Source organism: Lodderomyces beijingensis (genome assembly GCF_963989305.1).
Source record: "Lodderomyces beijingensis strain CBS 14171 genome assembly, chromosome: 8".
In the NCBI taxonomy this organism is placed as follows: Eukaryota; Fungi; Ascomycota; class Pichiomycetes; order Serinales; family Debaryomycetaceae; genus Lodderomyces; species Lodderomyces beijingensis.
This window is the reverse complement of record NC_089977.1, coordinates 471014-484996: the sequence shown is the minus strand read 5'-3', so window position 1 is coordinate 484996 and position 13983 is coordinate 471014. Positions and strand designations below refer to the sequence as shown.

General features: G+C 48.3%; 6 protein-coding genes across 6 annotated transcripts; 3 read left to right on the top strand and 3 right to left on the bottom strand. All coding sequences in view use genetic code 12, as the record gives it.

Annotated features, from left to right (window-relative positions):
- Positions 1 to 109: 109 nt before the first annotated feature.
- On the bottom strand, positions 110 to 2233 carry LODBEIA_P59350 (uncharacterized protein; the record flags this gene model as incomplete). Its single annotated transcript, XM_066976322.1, has 1 exon — positions 110 to 2233. One exon carries the CDS (start codon positions 2231 to 2233, stop codon positions 110 to 112), a length of 2124 nt encoding a protein of 707 aa, XP_066832873.1.
- A 420-nt stretch (positions 2234 to 2653) lies between these two features.
- On the top strand, positions 2654 to 3157 carry LODBEIA_P59340 (uncharacterized protein; the record flags this gene model as incomplete). Its single annotated transcript, XM_066976321.1, has 1 exon — positions 2654 to 3157. One exon carries the CDS (start codon positions 2654 to 2656, stop codon positions 3155 to 3157), a length of 504 nt encoding a protein of 167 aa, XP_066832872.1.
- Positions 3158 to 3685: 528 nt separating this feature from the next.
- Positions 3686 to 7303, top strand: LODBEIA_P59330 (uncharacterized protein; the record flags this gene model as incomplete). Its single annotated transcript, XM_066976320.1, has 1 exon — positions 3686 to 7303. One exon carries the CDS (start codon positions 3686 to 3688, stop codon positions 7301 to 7303), a length of 3618 nt encoding a protein of 1205 aa, XP_066832871.1.
- A 431-nt stretch (positions 7304 to 7734) lies between these two features.
- Positions 7735 to 10221, top strand: LODBEIA_P59320 (uncharacterized protein; the record flags this gene model as incomplete). The annotated part of the gene is made up of 1 exon (XM_066976319.1): positions 7735 to 10221. The coding sequence occupies one exon, from the start codon at positions 7735 to 7737 to the stop codon at positions 10219 to 10221; it is 2487 nt and encodes an 828-aa protein (XP_066832870.1).
- Positions 10222 to 10296: 75 nt separating this feature from the next.
- LODBEIA_P59310 (uncharacterized protein) lies at positions 10297 to 11990 on the bottom strand (the record flags this gene model as incomplete). Its single annotated transcript, XM_066976318.1, has 2 exons — positions 10297 to 10836; positions 11091 to 11990. 2 exons carry the CDS (start codon positions 11988 to 11990, stop codon positions 10297 to 10299), a joined length of 1440 nt encoding a protein of 479 aa, XP_066832869.1.
- A 311-nt stretch (positions 11991 to 12301) lies between these two features.
- On the bottom strand, positions 12302 to 13765 carry LODBEIA_P59300 (uncharacterized protein; the record flags this gene model as incomplete). The annotated part of the gene is made up of 1 exon (XM_066976317.1): positions 12302 to 13765. The coding sequence occupies one exon, from the start codon at positions 13763 to 13765 to the stop codon at positions 12302 to 12304; it is 1464 nt and encodes a 487-aa protein (XP_066832868.1).
- Between the last annotated feature and the right edge of the window lie 218 nt (positions 13766 to 13983).

Genomic DNA, 13983 nt, shown 5'->3' with positions numbered 1-13983 from the left:
TCATACAAGCTGTGGGACCTTGTTTTGGGTAGCGCCCGGCACACGACATCTTCTTCCCACAACGCAAGTTTTAATAAAAGGTACCTACTGATGAAAATCATTTTACTTATTAAGCTCCACCAAGAAGGTGTTTCAACCGGGAGATCTCTTCCTCCATCTCGGTGAACCTCTTGTGCGATTCCCGATCTTCGAGAACGCGCCGCTCTCGTTCCGCTTTCCATTTCTTGCGGAGATCGTTCATCCTCAACGCGGTTATGGAAGAAATTTCGCTACTTTCCTGGCTTTGAGACTCGCGCATGGCATCGAGCTCCTGCTGCAAAGCAGCATTCAGCTGGCTCAACTTGTCCATTTTCTTCTGCATCGAAACGTCGGCCGCGTCGTCTTTTAGGAGGAGCCTCACGTGGTCGTTGATCAAGATATCCGTGGCTCTGCTAAAGTATTCAAAAACAGATTTGTGTTTTTCTCGAATGTAGGTTAGTTCGCCTTCCTCAAAGTTGCGAAGTTTTTTGATCATTTTCTCGTATTTCTGAGTCGGGTCCATTAGCGACTTGTCATCAGCAATCTTGTTGTAAGACTGGATGAGCCTCTGGAATTGTGACAAGTCGAACGAGATCAAGTCTTTTAGCTGGTACTCAATGAGCGAGAGCTTTTTCACCGTATCAGGAGACGGGCGTTTGTCGTTTGGACCGTAGGACATAAACTCGGTGAGTCTTTGTATTTTGTCGTGCAAGTTTTGGTTCTCCTTCTTCAAGGACTCGTTTGCATATGTCGTCTGTATATGCTCAGTGTCTAGTTGTCTTTGCTTATCCTTGCCTGTCTGAAGTTCAATTTTCAACGTTTCTATTTGCTCGAGATATGACTTTGATTCCATCAGCAGCTGCTGTAGTTTTTCGCTCAATTCCTTGATCTCGGAGTCAGCTTGGTGCTCCAATGCCTCATATGCCTCATGTGCCTGGCTTAGCTCCTCTACTCGCTCGCTATAGGCATTCTGTAGTTCAAGGTACTCCGCCATGAGATTCGGCTCGAGTGTCCTCACGCTGCTGGTGATTATCTTCGATTTCGAAACATTGGCCGCTTCTTCAGTCAATTGCTTTTCAATTTCGTGGACTCTCATTTCATACTCATCAATCTTTTTTGCGTTTTCTCGTCGTTCAGCGTCCGACCGCCGCTTGGTTTCCTGGGATTCTCGTTGAATTTTCCCAATCTCGTCTTCTAAATCTCGACAATGCTGAATTTGCAAGTCCAATTCGTGTTGAAGTCGGTCAACCTCGTCTTCCAAGTCCGGCTTGGCGAGCGTGACACTCGATACGCTTGAATCTACTCGATTTTCTTCACGAGTCGGCAGCTTCAGCAGAGCCGTCTCGGTGCACTTCAAGCGTCGCCGCATGAGGTCGACAAGTTTTCTCATCCTCAAATCGGCCAGTACAGTCCTGTCCACATCTTCCACTTCCACTTTCACTTCTTCTTTTGTTTCTTCTTCCCCGAAAAGAGTGAAGGCCTCACTTATGCCGTCTGCCACATTGTTGAGAATCAGCTCCAATTTCCGCAACCTCTCCTCCTGGGTTGCAAGTTTATCTTGAAACACCTCCAAGTTGGAATACAAATCCTGGTTCAATACGAAAATTTCATCATACTCCTTTTGAAGACCCTTGAGCTTACTCTCGGCAGCAGAGGAGGAGCTTAGGTTGGCGAAAATGGCGGCTCTTTGCAAGTCACTAACGTTAAACTCGTGCTTGTCGATGAGCTCTTGCAAGAAATTCTTCATGAGTTTGAGCTGTATTTTGTAGTTGATCACCTTCTTGTTAAGTTCATCCTCTCTAGAGATCGTGCCCACCGTGGGGCGTAGACTCGGAACGTTCAACATAGAACCTTGGAGAGACGGTAGGTTTGCGGGACGAAACTGCCTCCATGGCGAAGTGTTGAGCGACTCCGATCCTGCTCGCTGGGGCGAGTTCTCGGTAATCTCGAGCTTATTCAACGACTCTAAAGTTCCTTCGAACCCAGAATTTGCCAGACACACCAGATCTCGCCCGGTATGTGCCGGCGAAACTGACCTGGAAGCAAGCGAATGTCGGGAATACGCAGCATGTCCATTGGCCGCAAGACGCAATGACGATAATTGGACTGGACTGCCTGCTGTTTGGTGCATTTTGGACTCGGTATTGAAGATCGATGAAGGGTTCCTGTCAACTGTAATGTCTGACTCGCTCGAACTGCTGCTCATTTCCTCCATGATCCATTCAAAAAAAAAAAAAGGGCGAGTCCGATCTAAATGTCGAGCATATATCTGATTCTCTTCTTCCTCTCCTTATTCCTTTGTCTTTTCTTCAACTTCCCCGTCTGGTATTTGCCCAAGTCAAGACGGGTCCCAGGTTTGTTTAGATATCGTTTCAACCAAGTTCCCCCCCTCCCGTCTACACACATTCTGTTTCGGTTTTTTTTCGCCTTTACGTAATACGTGATCTAAGGGTAGACTTCCTAAATAGGCAATATGTTGCATTCACCAAAAAGACGTGACGTGAGGCTGTCAAAAAAAAAACGCGACACTGGGAAGCGAACGAGGTGCCATGGGTGGCAACAAAAAGAGAGGGAAAGGCTGTTGCCAAAAAGACTTTGAGCAGGAAGGAGAAAGTGTTTGAGCAGAGAAGAAGAAATGTCCGAGGTTGTGTCATCTGAACCTCATGGGGTCCTCCGGAAGCTCAATTTTGCCCTTGCTGACGCGTCGCCCGAGTATATTGAGCGCCGCAAACTACAGATGGCAAAGTTTTTCACATTTGCAGCACTTTCGATCTTCTCCACCAGATTCATCCATAAGCAGACCATAGCTCGCCAGTACATTCCCACTTTGTTTCAGCAGAATCACCAGCCACCGACGTCGTACAACTTCACCACCGATGCCGCGGTGGCTGTGGGTGCGGGCACTTTGGCCTGTGGCGCCCTCTCGGGGATGATGGTATTTGGCGTTGCCTGGATTTTGGACGTGAGCACGTTCAAAGAGTTTGGCTACCGCATGAAACACATGATGGGTGGTGATATAAAGGAACAGGAGCTTAGCCAGATGGAAGTGGACGAAGAGACCCGAATGGTACAGGATGGCCTCAATGACATTTTGGAGGGGAAATACGACGTTGAAGATGAGCGAGAGCAGCGCAAATAGTAGCAATATCGTCGTCGTCGTCGTCGTCGTCGTCGTCACTTCCCCTACACTATTACTCCTACCTTCTTCCCTGTACATAGATTGAATGAATATGTCATGCCTTGAGCCTGGGATATGCCACACACACCTCGGGGCGAGCCGTTACTGACTTGCAACCCGCGGACAGCTGGCCTCTATATACCCAAGGTCGCAATTTTTCTCTTTTTCGAGGACGTGAGTGCCGCTACTTCAACTTCATGATGGTCCAGCAACCGAGGCAAAAGTGGTTGGTTGGCGGCACAGGACACCGCCAGTTGCACGTGCACAGGGGTGCTACCATCTGCAGGCGCATTCTCGTTATCTCGGCTGCGTTGGACCTCTCCCCACAATCTTCTCACAGCCAGATTTTACCCCCTTCTTCGCCAAAAGATCGCTGGCAGCAAAGTTCACACCCACACGGCACACCTTCAACAACTTTCTTCGCCACTCGAAGGTCACGAGAGAGAGTGTGTTTTGGGATTTGCGAAAACTTCAATAGGAGCCTACAGAATGGGAGTGTATTCCAAGAACTCGGGCAAACCGCCCAGGGCCGCCAGCCAGAAACTCGTTTTGCCATCGTACAAATTGGATTCAAATCTAGTGCTTTTGCCAGGAATAATCTACAACGTGACATTTTCCAGATTTAAGGCAGCCGCGTTGCTTTCTAGATTTAAAGACTTGGTATCTCAAACTTCGGTTATCACCAACTTGTTAAATGAGTACGAGTTTGGATCTGGAGGTGGTAACAGCAGCAATGGCCATGGGGGAGCCGACGAAAACCCTTTTGCCATTTCGAAAGCTGCAGAACGTGGTATCACCGATTTCCATCAAGTGGAAGTCCTGGGAAAACATACACCAAGGGCTAAAGACAAGCAGGAGTCCTTGAATGAATTTGACTGGTTGGTTTTGGCGATATCGCCAAATATTGATCGCATCAAGAGCTCCAAGCCGAGTTATCCCGAAGGCGTCTCAAAGGTGGCCACTGTTGTCAGAGTCGTTGGTATCGTGGATGAGTCCTCCAATATTAAAATATCGTTCCAGGCAATCATCAGGGGTACCGTGTTGGACAATTCTGAGGGGGAACATCATGCCCAAGTTAACCTTAGACCAAATGAAGAGTTGATTGCGATTGACTGGAGCACAGATGTTTACGATTTGAAAAGCAAATTCAACACTCTCAGAATGAATTTCAGTAGGTTGCGCAAAAGCATTGACGATTTTATCCTGAACTATCGTCAAGCATTGAGCAACAACTCGCTAGCCCTGAGAGGCGGCAAGTTATCGTTGCAGAATGATCCCTCGAAGGACGGAAATGCCGAGGAAGAGCAACAGAAATTTCACCAGAACTTGCTTACATTGAATCCGTTGGCAAACGCCTTGTTTCTTCAGTTGACTGGTTCCAAGGACTTTAGCAAAGCCACCCAGAATTTGCAAAGATTATATTCGCATTTCAACAGCGGGTCAAGTTTAGGTTCTGGGTCACAAGCTGAAAAGATTGGCGAGAGGGATTACCTTCGATTGGTTGACTTGACGGCAGCAATCTTGCCCTTCCCCAACTACGAGAAATTGCAGCTCTTGAACAAATGCGATGTTGAGGAACGCGCGGTTGCCATCAACGAGATGATGTTGCTCTTGATTGAGATTTTTGACAATCTCGAGCGCAACAATTCATTTGCAAACAACTGGTTCCATAAAGAGGCCTCCAATGTTCAAAAGGCAAATGTAGTTGCTAGTCAATTGAAATCGATCCGTGTATTGTTGGAGGGCATGACAAGTAAACATAGAGCCAACCGTGAAAAGTCACAGTCCGATAGGGGGCTCTCGCTGCTGCTGCAAAAGGGCGCAAACAGGCTGGCGGAGAACTCTCAAGACCTGGCATCAAACCTGGAAGACTATGACGACGGTGACGAAGATGGCGACGAATTACGGGCCATTACAAAGTTTGTCACTGAAAAGCTCCCCAACATCTCCTCGCTCTCCGATGACTCAAAGAGGTTGATTGTTAAGGATTATAAAAGAATCAAGGCGTCGTCCAACTCACCTGGTGGCGGCAATGCCGATTTCCATGTACTCCGCAACTATTTGGAGATTGTCATGGACATTCCTTGGGACTGCTATGTAACCAAGTTTCGCGACGATAGGGAGATTGACTTGCAATCGGCCAAGGAACAACTCGATAAAGACCACTATGGATTGCAGCATGTGAAGCAGAGGTTGATTCAGTATTTGGTGGTTTTGAAGTTGTTGGGCATCAACGCTTCGAAACTGAACAACAATGATAACAACAATGACAGCAACAGCAATGAAAAGGATAGTAACAAGGGTGTCGCGGGAGAACAGACAGAAGAAGATGCTGCCAACACATCTCAGCCAATTGTGAAAAATGGAGATGAAACACGCGCTGCAAAGCAAAGGGCCCAGAGCCAAGTGCGCAAGTCGATCCAGGAGTCCAAACGCGGTATCAATTCTGCACCAGCAAATGACGTGAGCAAGAACAACAAATCGCCAATCATTGCCCTCGCGGGACCCCCCGGGATTGGAAAAACTTCCATTGCCAAGTCCATCGCCATGGCGTTGGGCAGAAACTTTCAAAGATTATCATTGGGCGGCATTAAAGATGAAAGCGAAATCAGGGGCCACCGAAGAACTTATGTGGGCGCCATGCCTGGTCTCATCATACAGGCATTGCGCAAAGCTCGATGCATGAACCCCGTTATTTTACTAGACGAGATTGACAAAGTCGTTGGCGGCAACTCGGGTGCCAGCAAGTTCAATGGCGATCCATCGGCTGCGCTTTTGGAAGTGTTGGACCCCGAGCAAAACAACACCTTCATTGACCATTATTTGGGCTTCCCCGTTGACTTGTCGCAGGTGATTTTCATCTGCACCGCTAACGAGCCTTATAATATGACAAGACCCTTGCTCGACAGATTGGAAATGATTTACATGGGCGCATACGACTACAATGAAAAATTGGTTATTGGTCGCAAGTACTTGTTGCCAAGACAAATCAAACGTAATGGGTTCCCTGTAGAAAACAACAACGAGACGGATGCATTTGTCAATATTCAGCACGAGGCCATGAAGAGGATAATCTTGGACTACACCAGGGAAGCTGGTGTGAGAAATTTCGAAAGAAAGTTGGGTGCCATATGCCGTTTCAAGGCGGTGGAGTATTGCGAAAACTTGAGCGACAGCGACCGTGCTTATAATCCGATTGTTGACGAAAACGACCTTGCCACTTACCTTGGGGTTCCGTTTGCTGGTGCCGATTTGACGTCCAGCGATGTGGCCACCATTGGTGACTCTAAAGTTGGTGTTGTCAATGGCTTATCGTACAACAGTGAGGGTTCCGGCTCTGTCTTGGTATTTGAAAGCATTGGCTTTGACAGAAGAGTAAACAGCGGTGGTGGCGACCAAGATGGCCATCCTGGAGGCTCTGGTCCAAGTTTGAGCATGACTGGTCGTTTGGGAGAAGTGTTGATGGAGAGTGGCAAGATTGGACTCACATTCATCAAACTGATGATTCACAAGCTGCTATTGAAGTTTGGTGGTGGTGGAGCTGACCAACAGCGTCACTTGTTGGACAAGTTCAACAATTTAGACATCCACATGCATGTCCCCATGGGGTCCATTCCAAAAGACGGGCCCTCGGCAGGTGTCACCATGGCATTGCTGTTTTTGTCTGTTCTTTTGGATAAACCAGTTCCAACCGATTTTGCAATGACGGGAGAAATCACGCTCAGAGGCTTGGTATTGCCCATTGGAGGCGTTAAGGAAAAACTCATGGGTGCCCATCTCAGCTCGGGAATCAGAAGGATGATTGTTCCTCGCGAAAATAGAAAGGACTTGATTGAAGAGTACACCAAGAGCATCTTGGAGCAAGAAAGCACCGAGGGCAATGGCGTTTCCCTCTCGAGAATGGACCTCAATTTCCTTAACGAATTGCTTCGTGATAACGAGCACAATGATTTCCAAATGCGTCAAGTTGAGGATTATTTTGAAAGGAAATACGGCATTCAATTGAATTACGCTAGGGAGTTTTACGACGTCATCAAGATTGTTTGGGACGGAGATGATGTTCTTGCGGAATCGCCAGGGCAGAAACTCATCGAGTACCATATGTAAAAAACAAAGAAGAAGAAGAAGCAAGAACGCACTGAAGTGGCGTGTAAATATAATGTATATTATAGACTACATTTATCAAACTATGCTTCTGGCTTTGCTTCTGGCTGTGTTTGGTTCCTCTTGGTTGACAGAACTGATGTCAACTCCACAATTTGTCTTTTGATTGCAACTTTTTTTTTATGTATTCTTTCTCGCCAATCAACGATAAACCACCATTGCTGCGACCTCCGAGGCAACCACCAAGGCAACCAAACCACCTTTACCACCTTTACCACAACCACCAGCCGATAAGGAAATCTGAAATAAAACACAGTTCAGTCACTATCAGAAAGTCAAGGTTCAGCACATGCAACAACCAAACACGCACCAAGATCTAGTTATTTAACCAGCAAGAATACTGCATAATTGAAAATAATACATATATAGGATATATGGAGTTTGAAAATAGGGAAGATAATGATGGTATTCGGTTGTCTTGGTCGTCAGTAGCCAAGTCAAAACTACAGCATCAACGAAACGTGATTCCGTTGGGTGCATTGTATACGCCTTTGAACGACAAGAGCTCCATCCATCTTCTTGAGCAGTCCTATTTGGCAAGCTGTCGAACATGCCGGTCGATTCTCAATCCGTTTGTTAGAGCAGCATCCGAGGAAATCTGGACATGCCAGTTCTGCGCCACTTCAAATCAGCTCCCACCGAGGGTCGATGCTGCCACGGGCGAGATTGTACCGCACCCAGCATTCAGCCCCGAGCTAACAACCGTTGAATACCAAACTGGCAGGACAAGCTCGGTCCCGCCAATTTTCTTTTACGTTGTCGACACATGTTTCGAGGAGAATGACGACAAGGCATTTGTGCTGCTCAAGGACAGTCTTGTCCTCTCCCTCAGTCTCTTGCCTGAAGACGCACTAGTCGGGTTTATTTCATTCGGGAAACACGTCAAGATCCACGACTTGACCTCGAACGACAACTTAAGCTACACATTCAACGGAGCCAAGAAGTATACCTTGGAACAGATCCAGTCTACTCTTGGAATATTGGGCTCGGGATTGAGAGCAGGCAGCTTGGCTAATCAAGCACACGCGCAGGACAGCGCTCATGTGATTGGAAGCTCCGGCAGGAGGTTTTTGCAACCAGTGGCCATGGCAGAGTACCAATTGACCAGCATTATTGAGGATCTCGTTCCCAATTCTTTTCCAAGAGACAATTTCAATGAAAGACCCGAAAGGGCTACGGGGTCCGCCATAAATGTGGCAACGTTGCTTCTCAAGGCCATCTTGGGTAACTCGCATTTAACCGGAGGGCATTTGATGGTGTTTATATCAGGCGTTTGCACCTTTGGTGCTGGACGCATCGTCGATAGACATTTAAAAGCTCCGTTGAGATCGCATCATGATATAGTGAAATGGCAGTCTACAATTATTCAGGCACCATCGACTTCGTCAAAGACCAAAACCGATGTATCTTTACTCATACCGGCCAAGTCTTTTTACCACGACCTAACCAAAGAGTTGGTAGTGTTGGGGTTGAGCTGCGATCTCTTTATCGGGAGCTACGATCAAGTGGGTCTTTTCGAAATGGAAGAAATTTGTTACAAAACTGGGGGTGCAGTGGTGATGACTGACTCTTTCGGCACGGCCATTTTTAAACAGAGCTTTGCCAATTTTTTCAAAAAGCTGGACCAGGACCCTGAATTTGTCAATATGTGTTTCAATGGAACCTTGGAAGTGAAAGTGCCGTCCGATTTGAAAATCGAGGGACTTGTGGGCCAAGCCACGGCGTTGCCGTTCAACAAGTTGGTCCCAACAAACGCGAAAATGATTGGCGAGAAACAAGTTGGCGAAGGGAAAACCAATTCTTGGAAGTTGTGCAGCGTCAACCCACAGTCAACTTATGCAGTGTATTTTGACAAATTGGACAGCTTCAGCACGAGTCCCACCAGCATCCAGTTTTTGTTCCACTACCAGCACCCGAGTGGAGAAATGCGGTTGCGCGTGACAACCGTGGGTATCAATGTGCTTCCGGACTCGGACAATCTCAATTTGGAATTGAGCTTTGACCAGGAAGCGGCGCTTGTTTTGGTGGCTCGCAAGGCTATCGATGAAATGCAGTTTGACGTTGGCCACAGCAACAAGAACAGCAGCAGCAGCAGCAGCAGCAGCAGCACTTCAAAAAAATCGTTTGTCACAACTGCTGCTATCACCAAACAATTGGACCAAATGCTCATGAATTTCTGCTCGAGATTTGCGGTGTACAATTTCGGATCCATTGACTCCTTCAGACTTTCCAACTCGTTTTCGCTATACCCGCAATTCCTCTACCATTTGAGACGGTCCCCCTTCATTCGAGTCTTTAATAGCTCGCCAGACGAAACGAGCTTTGTCCGGATCGTGTTTATGCATGAAGACTTGGCAAACTCGTTGCTCATGATCCAGCCATCGTTGTTGTCGTACGACATCAACACCTGGGGCTCGGTGGTGGATGAAACCACCAACGAAGCGATCCTGGAACCAGAGTCGGTGTTGCTAGACTCGGCCAGTTTGGGCCACTCCAAAATCCTCCTCTTGGACACATTTTTCCAGATTTTGATCCACCACGGCTCCCAGGTTGCCGACTGGCGAAGAGCCGGGTACCACGAGCAAGACGAGTTTGAGTATTTCAAAGAGTTTCTCGAGGCACCCAAGAAAGAAGCCATGGAACTATTATCGGATAGATTCCCCTTACCTAGATTTATAGACTGTGACGAAGGTGGGTCGCAAGCAAGGTTCTTGACAGCGAAGTTGAACCCTAGTACCAGTTACGCCACCAACGTGAACCATTTTTACGGATGGGGCGAGCGAACCGATGTGTTTACTGACGACATCAATTTGCAACTGTACATGGAGCACATTCAAAGAGTCGTCACCTCGAAAAAGTGAGCTTTTTTTTTCACTTGCATATATAGAGCAACAGATTCATACAATGAATTTTAATATTTTTTTGATAGAAAAACGCTAGTCACCGATGGTGGCCTTTTCCCTCGCTTTCGCTATTCGAATAGCCCGTTTCAAAAATGCGCTCTGTTTCCTCCTTCTGTTCGTGCCCTCCTCCTCGGCGTCCTTTTCTTCTTTAACTTTGGGTTCGGGGGGCTTGAGCGAAACAAACTTGGACTTGGGGTTGCACGTGAGGTGCTCCTTGACTTGCCCAATCAACTCGCCATAGTCGTCGAATATGAGTTCCGACCCCACGAGCTCGTGCCACTTGGTCTCGAAGATGCGGTTGTTGATGAGCTCCGACGCGTCCATCACGTGATTTAGAGTGCCGTTGGTTGAAGTTTCGGTTGCCGAGCCCACGGCTGAGTTATTGGAGATCTTAACGAGCGGACTGGCGCCGCTCAAGTCGGTGAATTGGAGTTGCGCTGATGATTTGATGATGTTGTTCTTGGCTCGTGGCGTTTGGCTCTTGGTCTTGGTGCTGCTGGTTGCTGAGCCGAGGTTTTCGCCGTCGTCGTGTTTCTGGCTGACTAGCGGTAGATCTATTGTGATGTAAAAGTGCTATTGCGGGATGCCTGTTAGTAAAAAGAAAAAACTACAAAAAGCAGGCAGGTTTATGGGGAATGAAAGGACGGTTTTCTTTGCTCTTTTTCGTGTTTGATTGATTCTTGTGTCCAAATGTGCATGTCTCTCTATTCTATTATGTTTTCTAGTTTCTCTATACGTCAAAAACAACCAAAAAAAATCAGGCTTCACGTCTCCCCTTCTATAATCCAGATATATTGGCTCTTTGTTTTTATTTTCTAATCACGTACCTCAAAATCCTCCTCGTTGGCCAGGACGGCCTCCTCGTTTTCGGCGTCACCGGTAGGTTTTTCGGCATCAGGCTCTTGCTTACCCTGCGCCTCTTTCTTGCGTCTCGCGATATCCTCAGCTGACCCAGCCTCAACCCCCGTGGTGAAATCCCAGTTCATCTCTTCGCCCTGGGTCAAGAACTCGCAATTGCCATTCATCTTCAACGCCCACTTGTTGTCCCCCTCATTTCTCACGTACTCCGATAATGAGCACGCGCCCGCGCGCAACATGGTGCCGTCAGCGTCGATGGCGCTCGTGACCGAGTCCAACTCAAGCAAGGCGCACCCCAACGCAATCTTGGTCGCCGCATGCGTCACAATCAAAATATTCTCCACACGTGGAAACTGTGCTTCAAATTGAGGGATGAACGCGTGCCAGAACGCGCGGGCCCGCTGCAAGATCCGCTCGGGTGTCTCCCCTTCAAGACTCGGGATCACCCCCAAATGGTCCCGCGGCCATGCGTCTTCCTCCATGAGCACCTCGGGGAAGAATTGGCCCAAGTCGCTGTAGTCCGCTGGCGTAGGTACGACTCCTCGACCGGGCTTGAACCACTCGCCGACGCCGCGCTCGAGCCCCACGCGCAAGTTCAACATGCGCGCAATGGGCTGCGCGGTTTCTACGCAGCGGTAAAAGGGCGAGGTGAGGATGAATTGCGGTTGGTCCGAGCGTGGGAGCGAGTAGATGTACGCGGCGAGTTGTTTGGCTTGCTCGACGCCGTGGGGTGCGAGGGGCGGATCCGAGTCGATGCCCGTGGGGTTGGGCGGATCCGAGTCGATGCCCGTGGGGTTGGGCGGATGTGGTGGTGGGAGCCAGTTGGAGCGGTATCCATGTCTTGCAATGTAGACTTTCTCGAGAGTCATCCTGGGGTTATGGAGGGTAGTTGTTATTGTTGTATCCCTGTCCGTGGCTCCAAGTTCTGGAAGGTCTCTAGATGTAATTTTTATTTTTATCTTTATTTCGTTCTTTGCTTTGAGTCGCAGAAGGGGAGCGCACACGTTTATCAGAGAGTCGGAAACCAGACGGAGGGGGGGGGACACCAAGAGAGTACTACCACCATGAAGTCTGGAAGGATTAACGACACGTTGTCTTTGTCTGCTACGATTGTTATACACTAATGGGGAATTTGCATGGACAAAAAGAAAAAGACACTTACGTGTTTTTCTTTTCTTTTTTAGATCAACATTTCTAATGGGTTTTCAACAATTCTCTTCAACTCTTTGATCCATTCCCCACCCAAAGCACCGTCGACAACTCTATGGTCAAAAGTACCCGTGATGGTCATCACGTCGTCAAAGATGAAACCTTGCTCGTTGACTTCACTTGGCACCGCCTTCTTTTCAGTAGTGCCAATGGCAACAATGGCAGATTGTGGCGGGTTGATAATCGAAGTAAAGGCAGTGACCGCGTGGTTCATTCCCAAGTTGGAGATACAAATGGTGCCGCCCTGGTACTCTTCGGGGCTCAACTTGCCCGCTTTGGCTCTCTTGCCCAAGTCCTTGATCTCGTTGGAGATTTCCGACAATCTCTTGCTTTGAGCATCCTTGATGATGGGTGTGATTAAGCCGGTTGGTGTGGCCACGGCGACGGACACGTCGACATTGTTGTATTGTCTAATGACGCCTTGGTCGCCCAACCAGGCAGAGTTAACCTGGGGCACTCTTTGAGAAGCAACGGCAATGGCCTTGATCAACAAGTCGTTAACGGACAATCTGTATCTGTCTTCAGCCGAAGCATTGAGTGAAGCACGTAGTTTCAAAAGCTTCGAGACGGAGATCTGGGACTGGATGATGTAAGTTGGCGATTGTTGAGTCGACTGCAACAACCTGGAAGCAATGGTCTTTCTCATTTGAGTCAAGGGGATGTCTTGATAAGATGCACCGGCAGCAGCTACCGGGGCAGCAGCAGCAGCACCACCAGCAGCAACGGTAGTAGCTCCTGGAGCAGCTTGAGCTTGGCCTTGAGCTTCAAGACCTTCAAGATCCTTGGCAACGATTCTACCACGTGGACCGGAACCCTTGACACCTTTCAAAGAGATGCCCTTTTCCAAAGCAATGGTCTTGGCGTAGGGAGAAGCAAAGATTCTATCGGTTGGAGCAGCAAGTTTCTGGCTTGAAGGCTCGCTCTTCTTTGAGGGTGCTGCTTCCTCCTTTTTTGGTTCTTCTTTCGTTGGCTCTTCTGCAGCTGGAGCTGGTTTTGCTCCTTCACCAGCATCAGCAGCAGTGAAATTTTCAAATGCAGCCACTTCGTCGGCTTCTTCAACGTAAACAGCAATGGGCTGGCCAACAGGAACCTCCTTGCTTCCAGCCTCCATCAAGATCTTGGCCAAGTAACCTTCTTCCTGGAACTCAAAATCCATGGATGCCTTATCTGTCTCAATCTCGGCAATGGCTTCTCCGGGACTCAATTGGTCCCCGACTTTCTTGCTCCATTCTTGAATGTTACCCTGGGTCATGGTGGGCGACAAGGCCGGCATATGGATCACCGTGTGTGGCGGGAACTTGTCCGAAGAGTATAGTCTGGCCAATGTCAAGAAGGAAGTTCTGGCGATGGAGGCGGACGAGCATGTTGCTGCTCTAGGCAACAAGGAAGAACGTATAGCCAGTGCCGACCTGGAAGCAACAAACATAGCTGACATTGTCACTGGTGATGTGGATATATGAATATGTTTAGACGTGTGTTTGTAGGGACCAACTGGAGGACTTGAGCTGTGAAAAGATGGACCTATCGACGGAGGGTTGGCTTCCTTCGAAATATATTGGTTTCCGTCCTCTCGTTGCAGAACTAAAATTTCGGAGGCTCTTCGACTCCGTCGCACTCACTGAGAGCCACCTACGCACCCAAACAACAACCACA